This window comes from Ahaetulla prasina, chromosome 16 (assembly GCF_028640845.1).
Source record: "Ahaetulla prasina isolate Xishuangbanna chromosome 16, ASM2864084v1, whole genome shotgun sequence".
NCBI classification, from domain to species: Eukaryota; Metazoa; Chordata; class Lepidosauria; order Squamata; family Colubridae; genus Ahaetulla; species Ahaetulla prasina.
The window spans coordinates 1,562,277-1,581,636 of NC_080554.1; the positions used below are offsets into that span (position 1 = coordinate 1,562,277).

Here is a 19,360-nt window from a genome sequence, read left to right on the forward strand (position 1 = left end):
GTCGGTTTCACCTCTTCGGATGGAGAAATTAGATTTCAAAGTCCCTATTCATGGAGAGACTGGTCTGTCTTTCCAATCGGGTTGCAGGCGCTAGCTTCACAGCTAGTTGCAATCAGCTGGCGATCCCCCAGCTCCCCTCTGGCTCCCCAAAGTGCAGAGCCTCCTGAGAAGAGGCGAGTTCAAAACCGGCAGTCTCTCGAACTCGGCACACAGCAATAACCTTCTTGGCCAATCTGCTACAAGGCTCCAGTTTTTGAGAAGGACCTTAGGGTCTTTTGGGACGCTGACCAAGCCGCAACGTTTGATTTGATAGCGTAGCCCCAAAACGGAATTAAAAACTGGGGGTGGAACTTGAGACCAGACGAGAGCCAAGAAGGGCTGGAATCACAGTGAAATTTGGCTGGGATGGATCATCGAACCAAAGGGCTGGAAGGGACCTTGGAGGTCTTCTAGTCCAACCCCCCTTGCCCAACATAGGAGTCCACAAATGGGATGGGTTTGGGAAAAGCTGAAATAAATAAATGTGGCAATGGCAATGCGAGAGAAGGGGGGAGCGGGTGGATTTCGAGAGGCGCCATGCAAAATAATTTAATAAATTAAAAGGGCAGGGGAGAGATTAAACGGGTTTAAAAGTGACCTGGAAGATGCAGAGAGGACACAGAATGGAGAACAAACAGGCCGAAATGAGAAAGAAATCAAGATCTGCATGAAAGACGTTGGGTGGCTAAAAGAATATTAGCGAAATAAAAGTCATGCCAATGGGCAAACAGATCCATGGGAAGCTCAGCAAGGTTGCAAACCAGCTTAGCCAGCCCAGCTGAGTTGGCAAGACAAGGCAGAAAGAACGGTCCAAGGTCTTGCAATAGCCAGATTTTCTTGGCCACGCCTCCCAAAATTAAATTGATCGACATCTGGGCCGGCTCGAGAATTCTGGGAGTTGAAGTCCACCTGCGCTTAAAGCCACCCAAGTTGAGAAACCTTGCATCAGACCATTCCTTAGCTGACCCTGAAAAAAATATCGTTTATTCTTAGTTAAGGGGGCCGTGGGATGAACGGGGGACCTGTTATCCATAGGCACTTCCTAGAAGGGAAATCTGAATCCCTTCCTGCAGGAGAGCTGCAGACCAAGCTATGGGCTTTTAGGGGGAGGTGAGGCTTGGAACTGAAGTCCTGGTGAACAACACGGGTATCAAAAACACCTCTAGGATTTGGCCATCTCAGCAGCCCCGAACCAGGACCTCTGAACCTCTTTCTGCAAGCTTTCGGGTTCTATGAAACTGCTTGACCAAGCAGGACCAAAACAGGGTGTTTCGGAACCATGGGGAGATTGGTCTGAGCAAGGCACATCTTGGGCTCACCATCGATTGCCGAAGGTCGGCAGCTTCATTTATACCTCACTGTAAGACTGTACTTCAGTACGCCTTTGGTAAAGGAGATAGTTCACACTATAAACCAGGGGTCTCCAACCTTGGTCCCTTTAAGCTTAGTGACTTCTCCACTAACCCCGGATCCAAGCCAGGCATTAGTTCTTAGCATGATGGCAAACCCAACTTGAATAGCCAAGCGTTCTCGTGGGCTGGCTTGGAAGTTAACGCCCATCAGATTAGCCGAGGCCACCAAGGCGCAAACCTTGGCCAAAAGAGGTTATCTTCTATGACTCTGCATGAGTCTCTGCTCTAGAAGCCTGTTCTCCTTCCAACGAACCTCCTCTGGACCTGGGCGTGATGGACAGATGGGGGTGAGTGAAAGGAGAAACGGTGTCCCTGGTGTGAGAGTCACACCAAACACAACCACTCACCCAGCTGGGAGGGAACGCCCTTTGCCTTCTCCCCTGGCGAAAGCAGAACCAGAAGCACCTTGCCCGACTTCTAAGGAAAGACTTCTTCTCCAATCTATGGTCTTCAAGAAGGGTTGGCCAGCCTAACCATCTTCTCAACATGGCCAAGAAGTCCTAGGGAACTCCCAACGGGAAACGCGTCCATCTCCTGCTCTAAGCACCATGGGAAATCTTTTCAGCGCCTCCCTTCTCTCCTCAAGCATCCCACCCACTCTTGGCCAAAGGCCAATAGATCTGCCAGATTAAAACAAACAAACAAAAAATTATTGGAGCCCATGAATTAGCTGTGGACCGAACGTACGATGTCAGACTTTGTGACAAATCCTAAATTCTATCTAGTGGCGAGACCCTCCAGTCTACTACCTTGGTTTCAAAGACCCCAGCAGCTCGGGAAAAAAAGTTTCCCTTCTGTTTTCAACTCCTGTGTAGAAGGCCCATTTGCAAAATCCTTGGAGGGAGAGGGAGAAAATAGGCGAGGAAGGGAACGCCGTTGATCAGCTGATTCCAACCCCTTCCCTGGAGGAAGAAGAGAGGGGATCCCAGAGTTTGGATCCGGTAAGCGACGGTGGGAGATCGCCAAGAACCCAGCCAAGATGAGGGATCCGTCGGTGCCCCAGCTCGAAGGCAAGTGAACGCTAAGAAGCAATGAAGGACGAGCTTGAAGGATAGTTTCAGAAGGGTGTTTTAATCCCCCTTCCATTTGAGGGCTTCAGTGCCTTAATTCTCCCTCCCTTTCATCCCAAGCTCGCCAACGTCGGAAGTGGGTTTCAAAAAACGGGACACGTTTCCAAATAACCATAAAATCCAATCGTCCGTTTTCTTTCCTCTGTGTGCCCAGCTCGTCCAGAGTCTCTTGTGAGAAGCAAACTGACTTGTGGTTTTCTTTTTCTATTTTTCTTTAGGAATCTAAAAAACAACAACAACAAAATAAAATAATATAATACAAACCGTAGGAGTAGTAGGGAAAGAAGAAATGTACAGACCGTCCTTGTCTTACAACGAGATCGCTTCATGTACATTCCAAGCAGGGGTGAAATGTAAAATTTGTTACTACCTGCCCTGTGGGCGTGGCTTGATGGGGGGGAAATGTGACTGGGTGGGCGTGGCCAACTTTTTTTTTTTACTTTTAAAAGCATTTTTTCTACAAGCCGAAGAGGAGGTAAAAAAATGCTTTTAAAAGGTTGTGGCGATCAGGCAACAGCTGGGATCGTCAGAGGAGCCTTTTAAAAGAATTTTTTCTACAACCTCTGTGGCCGAAGAGGTTTTAAAAGCCTCTGATGATCCCAGCTGAGCCGCACGATCATCAGAGGCTTTTTTTTAAAAAAAATTTTAAAAGCATTTTTTCGGCCGAAGAAAAAATGCTTTTAAAAGTAAAGAAAAAACCTCTGATGATCACATGGCTCAGCTGGGGTGGCGGAGTGGGGGGAGGCAGGGATTTTTGCTACCGGTTCTCCAAACCACCCACCGCCATCGCTACCGGATCGGGCGATCCGGTCCAAACCGGGAGCATTTTCACCCCGATTCAAAGCTACAACAGAACTGGGAATAGGGACTTGTGACCTTTTTTGACACTTTACGACTGTTGCAGAAACCCCCATGGTCACATGATCAAAATTCAGATGCTTGGCAACCGACTCATATTTACAATGGCCGCAGCCTCCTGGAGTCATGTGATCCTTTTTTGCGACCGTCCGACAAGCCAAGTCAATGGGGAAATCAGATTCACTTAACAACCGTGTGACTAACTGAACCACTGCAGGGGTTCGCTTAACAACGGTGGGCAAGAAAGGTCTTAAAATGGGGCAAAACTCACTTAGCGTCTGTCTCGCTCAGCAATACAAGTTTTGGACTTAACGGGGGTCATAAGTTGAGGACTGCCGGTATAAGCCGTGTTACCTTTGGCATTCTTCTCCAAAAAGACCTCAACGTAAGAAGTGGGGACGTAACCTTCCTCATCCTCGTTCCTCCGGATGCGAGTCCACCCGTCTCCTTTGTCTTCCTCTATGACGAAGAGCGTTTCTCCTTCCGTTACCGAAATGGTTCCTTCATTCTGTCCTGGAAGTGAGAAGTTGAGGTGGGTTAGGACAGGTAATCCCCAAAAATACCTCTAAATTCGGTCACAATCTCTGCTTCAGGGCTAGTCCTGCTCCTAAGAGGGAAGAAAATTTAGCCCTTAGACTTGTATACCCTTCACTGTGCTTACAGCCCTCTCTAAGCAGTTTACAGAGTCAGCCTGTTGCCCCCAACAATCTGGGTCCTCATTTTACCCACCTCGGAAGGATGGAAGGCTGAGTCAACCTTGAGCTGGTAGGATAAAACTATGTGATTGTGGGCAGAGTTTAGTCTGCAATACTGCACTGTGCCACCCTTCCTTCCTTCCTTCCTTCCTTCCTTCCTTCCTTCCTTCCTTCCTTCCTTCCTTCCTTCCTTCCTTCCTTCCTTCCTTCCTGAGCAATAGCACTTATATACCACTTCACAGAGCTTCACAGCCCTCTCTAAGCAGTTTACAGGGTCAGCCTCTTGCCCCCAACAATCTGGGTCTTCCTTTTACCCACCTCCGAAGGCTGAGTCAACCTTGAGTCGGCCAGGATTGAACTCCTGGCAGTGGGCAGAGTCAGCCTGCAATACTGCACTCTAGCCACTGTGCCACCATAGATGGATGGATGAATGGAAGGAGAAAGGGAGGGAGACAAGGGGGAGGGAGGCAAGGGAGAAGGAGGGAGGCAGGAAGGAGGAATAGCAATAGACTTATATACCGCATCACAGTGCTTTACAGCCCCCTCTAAGCAGTTTATAGAATCAGGATTTCCTGCTTTCTAACAAAGCTAAACCGCGCGGCACAGCTGATTGTCAGAAATACCAGAGGAATCGGTAGCTTTTTTAAACTACCGGTCCGATTGAACTGGTAGCTTTTTTGTAACTACTGGTTTTCCCAAACCGGTAGTTTTTATCACTACCGGTTCACCCGAACCAAAACCGAACCGGTAGCATTTCACCCCTGATCCAGATGCTGAAGGTGGAAGCAAGTCCAAGGCCTGCAAGAATCTTTCACCAGAAGCTTCTGGCTCCTGTTTGGAGAACGCCTCCCTTACCGTCAAAGGTGTACAGAGCCTTGCAGGTGCCAATGGTGGGCAGGGGTTCCTCATCGTCAAACTCATCATCAAATTCGGTCGTCGGCGTTTTCATCTCACTCTCCTGGCTGGGTTCCTCTGTGTAACCGCCATCGGGACTGCTCAAGACAGGAAAAGGAAAAAGGAAGGCAACCACTATAGCAACCTGTTGGGTCGGCTGGAGAGAAGAAGGGAGGAGACGCCGCCCCTCGCCCTGCCTCCCCCACCTGGATCTCTGCTGTGAAGTTCTGCTCTCAGGGGCTTTGAAGAATAGGTGGATGCCTTCTGCCCTTTGTAACAGCCCCTCAACTATTAGGAAAATACTATCCTGTCACGGGACCTTGGAGGTCCTCTAATCTGACCCTGTGCTTGAGCGGGAGACCCTTATAAGCATTCCAGAATTCAGAATTATATAGAGGTGAAAGGGACCTTGGAGGTCTTCTATTCTAACCCCCTGTTCAAACAGGAGAAAATTAAACTGGAGATTGGAGCCAGATTCAAATCGGCTCTCAGACAATGGGAACTCTCTAGGAACCCCTGGGCCAGTCACTCTCCGCTCGGCCTCCCTCTCAGGGTTGTTGTCCCTGTAGGGGTAGAACTGGAGGAGAGAAAGGTGCATCGGAAATCATCGATTAAAGTGATCCATGAGGGCTGCGCCGGCTTCGAGGTTGCAAGGTTGCCATCTGAGAGGGCCTGGAGCCATTCATGAATTCTCCAGCACAGTACAGGTACTGTACCTCTCTCGGTCCTGGACGCAATTGGTGACGGTCAAGGTGTTGCTCTGCGGCTCGTATGCTCCACTCTGTCGACGCATCACCTCTGTCCGGACAGGTAACCGGCCTTCCACCTCCGCTAACCAGCCCTGAAGCAGAGAAGGAGGGAAAATGAGGAACTGTGGGAACGGCCTTGGGAGACTACAGGAAGAACTGCAGGCCAGATCAAAGTATCTCAGCCCAGAGATGAAGAAGGGGTGTGGGAAGCATTTCAGACATTTTCCAGAGAGTAAGAGGAAAGGAAAAGAGAAGGAAAGGAAAGGAAAGGAAAGGAAAGAGATGCTTTCAGTCTTGCAAGATTCAGTTAATGTGATCTGACAATACAGAGAGAGTTGAGTTTCTTCTCTGGACGACCTTGCAAAGCTAATGGGGGAGACTTCAGCATCTTTGAAAAACCATCTGGATTTGGCATCCCTAATATGATATGGCACCCCTCAGCTCAATGGGCTGAGACTACAGTTCCCAGAATCCCTAGTACACATACTGTCCTGGCCAGGGGTTTTGCCAGCCTAGCACATCTGGGAGGCTTCTGCTCGGAAAGCCTGCTCTAAACTCGGGATTTCTCAACGTCGGATGTAAGGACGTCTGTTCCCAGAATTCTACAGGGAGACGAAAATTTTCAAGCTTGACGGCTGGGGAATTCTGGGACTTGAAGTCCACCCCTCTTAAAGCAGGCTGGCTAGGCAACTCTGAGAATTGACATCCATACACGGTAAAGCATTCCGGCTGGGGGATTCTGGGAGCTGAACTACACCCATCTTAAAGCAGGCTGGCTGGGGGATTCTGGGAATCGAAGTCCACCCATCTTAAAGTTGAGAAACACGGCAATTCCTTGGTGCTTGGTTAACTCCCTACCTCGAATTTTTGTACTTCCAGCCTCAGCTTCTCCAAGTTTTGTCCGAGTTCAGCTAACTTAATGTCCACGCTAGCTGCGTCTCCCATTTGGGGGTTCTTGACGTAAACATCTTTCATTTTCGTTAAGGCCTCTCTGCGAAGGAAGAGGGAAGAACCACCATCAAGCCAGGATCTTAAAGCCACTCTCAACATCAGGGCTTGGAGCAGGCAAGCAGCAGCTGTACTCGTCCATTTATAGCCTGTTATATCCCCATGACCAAAGACTGTTATTTTATTTCTAACAATAATTATCTTACGAACTGCAGAAAGATTTCTTCGCCAATAACAGGAATCGTTCCTGCTGGAAGATAGAATTTTACTAGTTTGGGAACCGGCACTTTGCATTTTATTCTGCAAAAACAGAACCAGGGAAAGAAGGCATCCTGTACTTTGTGCTACAGAATAACTGGAGTTGGAAGGGACCTTGGAGGTCTTCTAGCCCAACCCCACTGCTCAAGCAGGAGACCCTAGGCGACTTCGGACAAGTGGCTGTCCAGCCTCTTCTTTAGCATCTCCAGTGATAAGAGTATCCACTAGTGGAGGAACACTGCTTAGAACATAGAATCATTGGGCTGGAAGCAGGGATGGAATTGAGAAATTTGAGCGACCGGTTCCCTGCCCAGTTTTTTTTTTTTTTTTTTTTTGTTTACATTTATACCCCGCCCTTCTCCGAAGACTCAGGGCGGCTTACAATGTATAGGGCAATAGTCTCATTCTATTTGTATATATTTACAAAGTCAACTTATTGCCCCCCCAACAATCTGGGTCCTCATTTTACCTACCTTATAAAGGATGGAAGGCTGAGTCAACCTTGGGCTGGGCTCGAACCTGCAGTAATTGCAGGCTTTGTGTTCTTAATAACAGGCCTTACCAGGCAGAGCTAAACCGGCTGGATGGGCGTGGGCATGGGGGCACGGCCTACTCTGCCGCCTGTGCCAAGGCAGGGGGCGCGTGCTTTTCACCTTCTCCTGCCACTGGGAGGGCAAAAACCGCCTCCCCCAGGCTTTGGAGGCCCTCTGGAGGCCAGAACTTCCAGAAGACCCGTTTTTTGCCCTCCCAGAGGCTCCGCACGGGCCCAGCACTTACCTAGCATCCAAAACGGGCCGTGTGGAGACTCCTGGCAGGGGTTCGATGTGGTGGGCGGGGCCAGCCTGTCCTTGGAACTACCAGTTCGGCGAACTAGATGTAAATTATCATCCGGTTCGCCTGAACCAGTCCGAACCGGCTGAAACCCACCCCTGATCAGCAGGTCTTCTAGTCCAACCTCTTACTCAAACAGGAGACCCTATCCCATTCCAAATAAAGGGCCGTCCAATCTCATCTTAAAAACCTCCAGTAATGGAGCACTCACAACTTCCGGAGGCAAGTTGTTCCACTGACTAATTGTTTTCACAACCAGAAGCTTTCTCCTTAATTCTAGCTTTGGTTCTCTCTTTGATGAGTTTCCATCTGTTGCTTCTTGTCCTGCCTTCAAGTGCTTTGGGGAATAGGTTGACCCTCCTCTTCTTTGGGGCAGCCCCTCAAATATTGGAAGGTCGCTATCACGTCCTTCTTTTCATTAGACTAGACATACCCTCAGTCCCTGCAGCCGTTCTTCATACTTTCTTTTAGCCTCCAGCCCCCCTCTAACCATCTTTCTGGCTGTTCTCTGCACTCTTTCTAGACTAGTTCAACGTCTTTTTTTCCCTATCGTTTGATCTACCTTTGATCCAGCTCTTTCTGAATATCCTTGTTGATTTCATCCACTTTTTGCTGGAGTTTTTTTCTCCGTTGCTCCGGGGGAAGGTTGCTATAATCTTCTGGTCCTCCTCCCTGAGGTTTGTAGGAAGGCGGGAAAAGGAGAAGAAAAAAAGAGAGGAAAAATGAAGACTCTCGACCGTGATGAACCCCCATGAGAATTTTATCTCTCCCCTTTCACCGTACAGCAATATTTCTGACCCAATTAGCTATCAAAAGGTGTTGTCTTGGCTGGTGACTTAGAGGCATTTTTTTAAAGGCAGCGGATTGGCTGTTGAAGAGCCAATCGCAGGGAGTTCCCGCGCTCTTCTCTAAGATACACACATCTCTCTAAAATAAAAAAAGAAAAAAGAAATAAATCTGGAAACATCTTTCAGTGAATTGCTAATTTTACTAAAAGGCTTAAAGCTTTTGTAAACCACAGCTCCCTTCGTTGGATGCACAGAATGGCTAGATTAATCTAAGGTTTAATTTAGGGAGGAGGTTGGGTGAGGAACGGGAAGGGAAAATAGGTTTGTTATTGATGAAGGGAGCTGCAGCTGACCAAAGCTTCATTTAATTAAATTTATGCCACCAGCTTCATTAACATTTGTCGGAAAAAGCACTACCCAAACCTCTGATTTCTTTTTTTTTCTCTTCCCAACACGCAGGGCACTTCCCTCGCGGTGGGGGGGGGGATCTATGAATCTATGAACGACCGCTTCAAACAGTCACTAAACGAACGGTCGTAATCCGAGGACTATGCAAACGATAACGAAGGCACGACCTTTATGGTTGCAGCGGTAAAAAAAAAAAAAGTCAGATTAAGCAGAAAATGAGCTATTTTCTGGAACGGAGATTAAAACATGGGCTGGGGGTAAAATGGGACTTTTGTAAAACTTCAGAGGAAGGTGGATTTTGGATTTCCAGGCAGAAGATCTGGTTCATTTCGCTTTTCACCTACTTTCCCTGCCTGTTTCATTCCACCCTGAAAGAAGAAATCAAGCCTGTCGTTTAATATTTCTTTCATCATCTCTCCGTTGAAAAGGAAGAATGTTCGCCCCCCTCGGGCTGCTCTGCCGTATGGCTTTGAATTTTTCTCAGGCGGAATTGAAGCCCTCCCGGCTAGGGAATCAGCCAGGGGTCTCCGGAGGATTGTTGTGGTTGTTAAACCCAGCTAACAAAAATGAAAGGGAAGCAAAATTCGAGGGCCGGCCTGTTTGGTTCCAACTTCTCTGCAGATGCTTATCGGTTGATAAGCCAGTTAATCGACCGCCTGAGTTTGAAATCGATTGAGCTTATCAACCTCCTGAACTGCCTCCAATTATTCCACTCGGATTTCTTGATCTGACCACCTCCAACCCTGACAAAAATATCAGGACAAATACCTTATTTAAGTACCTCGCTAGTAAATTACAGCGAGTCCTTGACTTACGATAGTCCGTTTAGTGACCATTCCAAGTTACAGCAGCCCTGGAAAAAAGCGACTTACGGTTGTGTTTTACACTTAACGAACTTTGCAGGCTCCTCACACAACCATGCGATCAAAATTGAGATGCTTGGCAACCGGTTCATACTTATGACCGTTGCAGTGCCTTGGGGTCAGGCCTTCTCTTTTTGTGACCTTCTGACTGGCAGAGTCGATAAGGAAGGCAGATTCACTGGACCCCCATGTTCCTAACTTAACAACTGTGGCAAGAAAGTTTGTAAATTGGGACAAAACTTACTTAACAACTGTCTTGCTTAGCGACGTAAAATTGGGCCTCCATTGTGGTCGTAAATCAAGGACTACCTGTAGCACGAAACCTAACCCGCCACACTTATTCCCCGTGAAGCTATTTGAGCTAGCCTTCTCGTCGAGCTAGAATGTACGATGAGCTCCCAGTGAAACAGCCCCCGGTCACCAGCCCCAGTTTTTGGAATTAAATGGAGTTATTCTGTTAAAACGGTTTGGTTGAAATTTGCTGGGAAAGGATTAAAAAGCGTTAGTTTGAGGAACTTTTGCGTGAAAGGCTGAAAAACGTAGCTGGCTAACAAACCAAGGCAAATGGATAACCAAGATGGCGGCAGCATCTGTATGGTCCACTTATTATGATTAAAGTTGAACTCAATGAAGGACAGAGAAGGATTTGCAAAGATTTATTATCAAGGATGATCAATGTGTATCTTCCTGAGGATCCTTTCGGTAGGGTCCAAAATGATACTGTTCAGGGGAAAAGTTTAAGTTTCATAGCAGAGATTTTCCATCCTGCGGTCAAGAACCACTTTAGCTGAGAATAACAGAATAAAAGGGTTGGAAGAGACCAACTCTCCCAAGCAGGAGACCTTATACTGTCCTGGACAAATAGCTGTCCAATCTTGTCTTGAAAACCGCCAACAGCCTGCAGAGCTGGCAACACAGTCGGACAGCAATGAGGCTGAGGAAGACCGTGGGCCAGTCCTGGAGGCTGGGGAAGGCCCAGATGAGGGCTCTGCATCGGAGGCTGAGGTGGGGCCAGGGCCATCGGGGAGTGAGGCGCGGACTCTGGAGCCTCCAGAGGCTGACAGTAGTGAGGCAGAGAAACAGGAGGAGCCTGTTCCTAATGCACACATGAGAAGAGCTGCCAGAAGGCAAGAGAAGCTCAAGCAAAGAGGATGACTCAGGAGTAGAGCCAAGAGATGATTGCCCCCTCCCAATAAAGCTTAAAAGACCAGCAACGGCATTTGAGCTCTTTGCTGGAAAGCAATTTTGATAGCTTCGTCTTGATGCATTAATTTCGTATCTGTGTCTTCTGAACTTTTGCCAAGAAAGGCCTTTGGCAGTTTGCCTAATTGGACCCAGGTTGGTGATAGGACTGAGGAATTGCGTTGGGAGGAATTTGCTTTAATTTAGTTGAACTGCACCGAGAATGAGTTAATTCTCATGTATTTATGATAGTTGCAGAGTTCTGGGTCATTTGATTGACAGTGATACTGTGAAAGTCTCACCCTGTGAATTCTACTTAAGGCAATTTTACTTAATAAGAATCAAATTTACAAATTTGAAGAAAATGGTGTGATAAAACAAAACAAAACACCGGTCATATTTTATCGGCTTGTTTAACTTGCCGAAGACTTCTAGATATAGGTGCAATGTTTCAGTTGCTAGTTTAAAGATTTCTACAAAACCTTGCTAGGAATGGGTTTGTAGGGATTAAAATAAAAAGGTCTTAAAATTCAGAAAGATCCGCTTAATGACCACCTTGCTTAGCAATGGAAGTTCTGGTTGTACGTCAAGGGCTATCTATACCAGCCACCCACAATGCAGAAGCTTTGCGCTGCCTTGTCAGACAGCTCCAACAGGCTGATATTCCATTACACGGGTATAAAATATTGATTTTTTTTCTTCTGGACAGCCGGCTGCTTCAGCTGGGAGGAAAACCTTTTAGCAGTGAAAGTGACACCACATACTTTATTTGGGGAGGGGGAAATTAGCAGATGGATATTTTCAGTACCTTGCCAATTTGGGATAGTTACCGATTCCTTTGCAATTTGTAACTAGGATAAGCAAACCTTTAACTAACAATATTCTTGCAATTTGCAAAGAGCTCCAAAATCTTGCTCTCCCAAATTTTCTTTAATTTGGGAGCGTTGCTTATTTTTTTTTAACAAGACATCCGTGATCCAAATTGACCAGACTTTTCTCTGTTGTTTATTGAGTTCAACACACATTCTTCTTTCTCCTCATCTGTGGATGGAGAAAAACCCTCTTTTTAACCCAAATTAAATTATTTTAAATCCGTTTCAAAGCCGTCTGTCAGTTACAAGCCTATTATCTACGTTTTTTGTTTTGTTTTTTCCAGCCTGTATCACGCGCCGGCTTTCTGAAAGCCTTCTAATTAGACTGAAAATACTACGAAGTTAATTCTTAGTAGTTCATTAGCAGCATCAAAAATGGGATCACCTCCATTATATTCCAGACCTGCATATTCAAAGTTATCTGATAAAGGCCAAAAGAAAAGAAAAAAATAATAAAAAAACACACACACAAACACACACAAAAAGACAACAGGGGAAAAAAAAATAAGTCATTTTTCAATGCGGCTGTTTGGATAAGCTACACAAGTCACACAAGTATAAAATGGTGATTTTTAAAATATATATATACATGCTGGGATGGTTCTTACCAGCTTCAGGGAAAGCTTCGCGTTTAAAACGGAGGAGGACGGAGAAGGGGGGAAAAAAGAGAGAGAGAGAAAGAAAAGAACATATCAGAAAAAAGAAGACAAAGCTGGAAACGGCGTCTAATAAAACGATGCGAATGAACTGGACACACGCACAGGGTCTGCTCAGCTTGTGCAAATGGACAGTTGCTTTTCACACAGCTTTGCAAAGGTTCACAAGATCGTAAAATAGTGCCTTGGTTTCCCCGCTGCCTAAAAATACAAATTCAGGGTTGATGGTTTTTTTTTTTAATCCTGCCTCATCCATGCTAACCGGTCTCTGCAAAAAAAAAAAAAAAAAAAGGGGGGGGGACTTAAGAGCCGATGAATAATGCAAAGTCAACGCCTTCTGGTTTAGATGGCTTAACTTTTTTTTAAAAAAAAGTTTACCAACTTTTTACATGTAGTTGTTAGAATTGCGTTAGTGGCTTCCAAGTATGATTTGTAACCATTTTTGATGTTTTTTATGGCTTTAATTATTGGGGTCTGGTTTGCTGGCCAGAGTGGCCTGGATTGAGATGGGCAGCTATAGAAATTAAATAAATAAAATAAGAAAGTAGAGGGAGGGAGGGGAGGAAGGAAGGAAGGAAGAAAGGAAGGGAGGGAGGGAGGGAAGGAAGGAAGGAAGGAAGGAGGGAGATAGGGAGAGAAAGAAAGGAAGGGTTATAAGAGAAAATATGAAAGAGAAAGATTCCAGCAGGAAGGGAGGGAAGGAAGGAAGGAGAAAAAGATTCATGGATGGATGGAAGGAAGGAAGGGAGGAAGGAAGGAAGGAAAAAGAGAGGGAGGGAAAGAAGGAAGAAAGGAGGGAAGACGGGAGGGAGGGAGGCAGAAAGGAAGGAGACAAAGGGAAAGGAGGGAGGAGGAAAAGAGGGAAGGAGGGAGAGGAAAAAAGGAATGAGAGAAGGAAGGAGGGAGGGAAGGAAGGGAAAAGGAAAAAAGAAAGGAAAGAAAGAAATAAAGAAATATAGATAGATAGATAGATAGATAGATAGATAGGTAGGTAGATAGGTCTTTGGTTATTCGGGTTTTCTCCCGCGTAAAATTGGAAGTGTCTTGGTGAGGTTTCGACGAAGTCTCATTCGTCATCTTCGTTGAAACGTCGCCAAGACACTTCCAATTTTACGCAGGAGAAAACCCGAATAACCAAAGACCTACATACAAACACCCACGAAAACCTCAGAAAACAAATAGATAGATAGATAGATATAGATAGATATAGATAGATAGAAAGAAAGAAAGAAAGAAAGAATATTATTCAGTGGCAGTGCAAACTGTTTAATTCACTTTCTTTCTGTCTGGAAGCTTGGAAAAAAGTGCTTAGCTTCTAGGCAGGAAGGGAGAAAATTAAACATATCAATATCTCTTATTCCTTCCAACTTCCTTCATGATGATATTCTGCACATTTCCAGTTGGAGCATCGGGGCATTCAAAACTGGAGTTTGGTGCACAGTAGGAAAAAAAAAATTGAGGGAGATACCTGAAAAGAATGTAAGTTCTAATCCACCTCAAACTGCAATGAAGCTTTCATTTAAAAATAAAAATAAACTATTCTCCCAAGGATGTAAATAAGATTTTGTATTAATTCATAGCCCCAAAACCTCACTAGAGTGCACAGATTTAAACTTAATAGTTTAGCCTTAGATGAAACAAAAATAAATGGATTGTTATTACGTAAAACAATTAAAACTCCAGCTTACTGATGTGTTACTAAAGACTTTGTTTTTACAGCCACAGTTCAAAACAGTGCAAATTTTAGGTTTTGTTTTTTTTAATCTGCCAGTAAAACCTTTTTAACAGATTCAGAAATATGTCTTCCTGTCCTGAATTTTAAAATAGGTCAGATAATAAATATCCTGCCGAAATATCTAAAAATAAATGCTGGGAGTAAGCCAAACTCTAAAAATAAACAAATCTTTTCTCTGCATGTAATGAGCTAGCACATCAGCGTATTTTTAATTTATCCAAGTGTATCAGAATGGTAAAAAAATAAGTAAATAAAAAAAAACAGAGACCAAGCTGGAAACCTGTAAATCTACCCCAGTCTCTTCTGAATGTTATCATCTTGTCCTAGACTTTAAAAAAGGTTTAGCCCTCTTTTGATTGGTGAACAATTCTTACGTATTTCCACCCAGCGATAATTTCCCTATCTTTCTACACTCCGTCAGAATTTAGAGCTAGAATTCCAGTTTTATACGCAGCTTTTTCTCAAATTTTCTCACTTCCCGTGAATTGGTTCCGAAGATAAAAAGCCTTGAGAACTGGTTTTGTTAAGGGTGAAAGTGCTGGGACTAGGAACTGGGAATTGTAGTCTCCTCATAGATCTGGAAGAAGGTCTACCTCCTAGGGTGGTTGGTGTGAGAAAAACAGGAGGGTGTGTTATGTTTGCTGGGCTGAATTGTGCCAATTTAAGGGGCCGTGTAAATCTAAATAAGTCAGCCAGGTGACCGTGAGTTCTAGTCCTGCCTTAGGCATGAAAGCTGGCTGGGTGACTTTGTGCTAATCACCAGAGGACTTGAGTTCTAGTCCTGCCTTAGGCATGAAAGCTGGGTGTGTATGGGCCAATCACCAGGACATGGTAAATTCTAGTTCCAGATTAGGCATGAAAGCCAACTGGGGGAGACTTTGGGATAATCACCAGGAGACGGTGAGTTCTAATCCTGCCTTAGGCATGAAAGCCAACTGAATGACTTTGGACCAGTTCCTCTCTCTCAACCCAGCCCACCTCACAGGGGGAAAAATAGCAGGAGCATTAGTTATGTTTGCTAACTTGAGTTGTTTATAAATCATCATAATAATAACAAAGGTGGGACATAAATAATAAACCACCTAAGGCAGTGGTTCCCAACCTTTTCTTGTTTGAGGCACAACCTTTTCTTGTTTGAGGCACCCTTGGAAAGCCTTTCAAAAGTTCCCGGCACCCTTATAAGGAAATAGATATTTAAAATCTCCGTAGCTCAAAAGTTCCCGGCACCCTCAAAAGATCTCACGGCACCCCTTAGTGCCGCGGCACACTGGTTGGGAACCACTGACCTAAGGCATGGATCCATTCCCCTAGCGTTTCTGTTGTGGTCCGCCAGCAGCCTGCGGACCTGGCAGCGGAGTCGGACAGCGATGAGGCTGAGGAAGAGTTTGGGCCAGTCCTGGAGGCTGGGGAAGGCCCGGATGAGGGCTCTGTGTCGGAGGCTGAGGTGGGGCCAGGGCCATCTGGGAGTGAGCCTCCAGAGGCTGACAGTGGTGAGGCAGAGGAACAGGAGGACCCTATTCCTAATGCACGCATGAGAAGAGCTGCCAGAAGGCAAGAGCAGCTCAAGCAGAGAGGACAACTCGGGAGTAAGGCCAGGAGATGATTGGCCCCTCCCATAAGGCTTAAAAGACCAGCAATGGCATTTGGGCTGTTTGCCGGAAAACAACATTGATACCTTTGTCTTGCTGCATTTATTTTGTATCGGTGTCTTCTGAACTTTTGCCAATAAAGGCCTTTGGCAGTTTGCCTAATTGGACCAAGGTTGGTGATAAGACTGAAGAATTGTGTTATGAAGAATTTGCTTTGATTTAATTTGGACTACGCTGAGAATGAGTTAATTCTCAGCTGTTCTACTAAAGTCTGTTTGTTTTTGAACTGATGGCGTTTAATACTACCTACTTGGGCCTGGGTCACAACAGTTTCCAACTCCACCTGGCGACCTGCAACGTAGGCTCATCACCTTTCTCCCCCCCACCCCCGCACTTACCTGAAACCCCCGAAGGTTGAATCTCTCTGCAAAACGCCGTTTTGCATTTTTTTTAAAAAAAAATAAAATTTGAATAGATGCAATCAACATCTTGCGGAAGACTGAAGGGTGAGCCCTTTCGGTCCTTCTCGCTCAACCCCAGCCCCCAAAATCCTGGCATCTCCTTTGCTGTCCACCCCTCCCTACCCCACCGCCCCCCCCATGGCTGTGAACGTCTACAAAGACACAAGGCTACTACACATCTCCAACGGCTACATGCAGGCTATTAAAAACTACAGGAGGGATGGTTGCCAGAGGGAAACCACATCCCTCCGAGAAGCATGCGCTATGAGTCAAAGCTGGCCACTCTCTAGACAGGGAAAAGAAACAACGCCAAAGCTACGAATTTTGCCATCCAACAAGGCCACTCTTTAACGGTCACTCCATAGATGCTACTGGCTGGACCACACATATATACAGCGTATCTACAGCTTACAAAATGAGGCGGGGGGGGGGTTGGGGGGAGAGAGAGAGACAGAGGAGGAAGGTGGGGGGAAATGAGAACAAAAGGTATTGTTTTGCAGGGGGCGGGTTTCCTGATTTTTGGCAACATTATTATTTTTATTATTATTTTGCATCTACAGTGGAGGCTTTTAAACTGTCAACATGGCTGCCCAAAAGGTTCCAAAAAGTTTCTTAAAACATTGCACGAGAGGTGTGTCAGCCCCGTGTGCCGTCTTTTTCTCAGGGTGATGAATAAAGAAAGTGGAAATTCCCTCCCCCCCTCATCAAAAAAAATAGTTCTTAAGGAATTTTAATGACTTCAGGGCGATTTTAAAAAAACCCGAAACGGTTTGCTGTTATAGAAGTGATGGCAATGGCTCATGTGTAACTTTTAAGCATGTAAAACTGAAATATTGAGCCTGCATATTATTGTTTTTATTTTACGGTGCTGAAAAGAAGTTGGAAGTTCATCCTTTTTTCGTAACAGAGTTGGAAGGGACCTCAGAGGTCTTCTAGTCCAACCCCCTGCTCAGGCAGGAAACCCTGCACCACTTCAGACAAATGGTTGTCCTATCTCTTCTTAAAAAGCTCCAATGTTACTTCCTTTCTTTCCCCACATTTCTCTTTCTCCCTTTCCCCCCCTTCTCCCTTTCCCCATTATTCTTCTTTCCATTTGTATTTTACACTATGAGAATTTGAATACAAATTATATTTTTTAAAAAAACCTGGTCTGATTACTGTAAAAGTAAAAAAAAATTAAACTTTTGTTCTAGGGATTGGGCTGCAGTTAATTTTTACGAGAATTCCATTAACTTCCCGGGTTTTTCATAGCCCTGCAAAAAAAGAATAAAACAAAACGAAACTCATTTTCGGTCCTTATTAGCTAGATGCCGCCTTAATTCTTCAGTTACGAGCAAACCTGACCACCATATATTGAGACTCAGCAGCATCTGGGATTTAACCAGATTCTGCTTATGCTTATTAACCTTGGTTTCTTTTGATGACGCCATGTTTTGGGGTGGTTTAATATTGGCTTTTAAACCCAACCAGGTTAGCATGTTTGGGATTTAATGTTCTGGGTGACGCAGGCCATGAATTTCACATCTGAATTATATGGCTTGTGCTGCTGACCCAGAGAATTTAGCCTGGCAGGAAAACCATCGTTCGCAAAATGGGCTACGAAGGGCTGATGCCACAGGGGAGTTCCCAAATAAATAACCTAATCCCCGATTTGTAGATTTCACTGAGAAATTGCAGCAGAGGAAAAAAAAAGGGTATAAGATAATATCAAAGTCCTTTAGATCCATGATGGCGAACCTATGGCACGCAGAGCCCTCTCTATGGGCACAGGGATGTGCGCCGTTGCCTTCTAATTTCCGGCGTGCGCATGCGAAGACCAGCTGGCTGGTGCACATGCGTGTGGTGGAGCGCCGGAAACCCAAAGACCAGCTAACTGGTGTGCATGCCCGCGCCGACCAGCTGGTCTTCAGATTTCCGGCGCTAACAAAGACCAGCTGGCTACATCCGCACCCACATGTTCCGGTTTAGGCACTCCGTGCCGAAAAAGTTTGCCATCACTGCTTTAAGATCCTCTTCTTCAGAACAAAAAAATCATGCCTGTATATGAGGGTACATTAAATATGTTATTGGATATGTTATTGGATAAGAATGTCAAAATAAAACTTTTTAAGACAAAAAAAAAAAAAATCATGCCTCGGTGAACTTTGACTCCTTGAAGAAGTGTGGCCTTCAACTCCCAGAATTCCCCAGCCCGCTGGGGAATTCTGGGAGTTGAAGTCCACACCTCTTCAAGCGGCCAAGGTTAAAGGTAACTATGTAACCACAAGCAATAAATTCAAGAATAATATTCCTTTGCGCCCTTCCCGATCATATCCCCTACTTTGTTTATTCGGTGGTCTCTTCCCCCCCACCCGCCACCGATGGCCATTTGCGATGGATTCCGGAGAAGAAGGGGAGATGGGCCAGGCTCTGATTTTCCACAAGCCCCCTTTCCTGAACCTGAAACAGGGCAATAATTCTCCGGGAGTGGGTGGGGCGCTCATGTTGTCAGGATGCAGCAGGGGGAGCCGATGGAGGGGAAGCCGCAAGCAAAACGATGAACACGCGGCAGCGCATGGAGAAGCCGGTGGATCTCGGCGTTACTGGCACGTTGGCAAACCATGACTCTCGTTTACAGCGGGCAAGAGGGTGGATTCTGAACGGTTAGGCCAAGATTGAAGAGGGCACAAATATATATTTTCTGCCTCGGAACGGGGAGGCTCGGGGGAAAAATGGAACGTAGGACGGGAACATCTCCCCTCTTCAAAAGGTGATTTTTGGGGCAAGGCGATTTCGCCAAACTTGGCGCGGGGTTCACGAGCCAGAGCCTGCTACCCACTGCAGTGAAACCCCCTTGTCCAGCTCTCTGGGTGTGAACAAGCCTACCAAGAAGACAATTTAATTACAGGTAGTCCTCGTCTTATGACCGTTGGCTTAATGAACATTCTAAGTTACAACAAGTTACATGTTTCACACTTACGACCACTGCAGCATCCCCGCAATCAAAATTCAGATGCTTGGCAACTGACTCCTATTTATGACGGTCGCATAATGTCCCTGCAGGGGTTATGTG

At 45.7% G+C, this 19,360-nt stretch overlaps 1 protein-coding gene across 17 annotated transcripts in view; it reads right to left on the reverse strand.

Annotated features, from left to right (window-relative positions):
* Positions 1 to 2,501: 2,501 nt before the first annotated feature.
* Positions 2,502 to 19,360, reverse strand: part of FNBP1 (formin binding protein 1) — a 78,294-nt gene continuing 61,435 nt past the window's right edge. For 4 of the 17 annotated variants that reach the window (XM_058159026.1, XM_058159024.1, XM_058159029.1 and 1 more), the window contains 8 exons: positions 12,476 to 12,490; positions 12,253 to 12,288; positions 8,317 to 8,426; positions 6,576 to 6,708; positions 5,685 to 5,809; positions 4,930 to 5,069; positions 3,734 to 3,892; positions 2,502 to 2,743 (listed from right to left, as the gene is read on the reverse strand). In XM_058159026.1, the coding sequence (XP_058015009.1) occupies positions 2,736 to 2,743; positions 3,734 to 3,892; positions 4,930 to 5,069; positions 5,685 to 5,809; positions 6,576 to 6,708; positions 8,317 to 8,426; positions 12,253 to 12,288; positions 12,476 to 12,490 (726 nt within the window). In that variant the 3' untranslated portion in view covers positions 2,502 to 2,735. The remainder of the gene's footprint in view (positions 2,744 to 3,733; positions 3,893 to 4,929; positions 5,070 to 5,684; positions 5,810 to 6,575; positions 6,709 to 8,316; positions 8,427 to 12,252; positions 12,289 to 12,475; positions 12,491 to 19,360) is intronic. The other 13 variants (XM_058159027.1, XM_058159031.1, XM_058159038.1 and 10 more) reach the window with 6 other exon arrangements.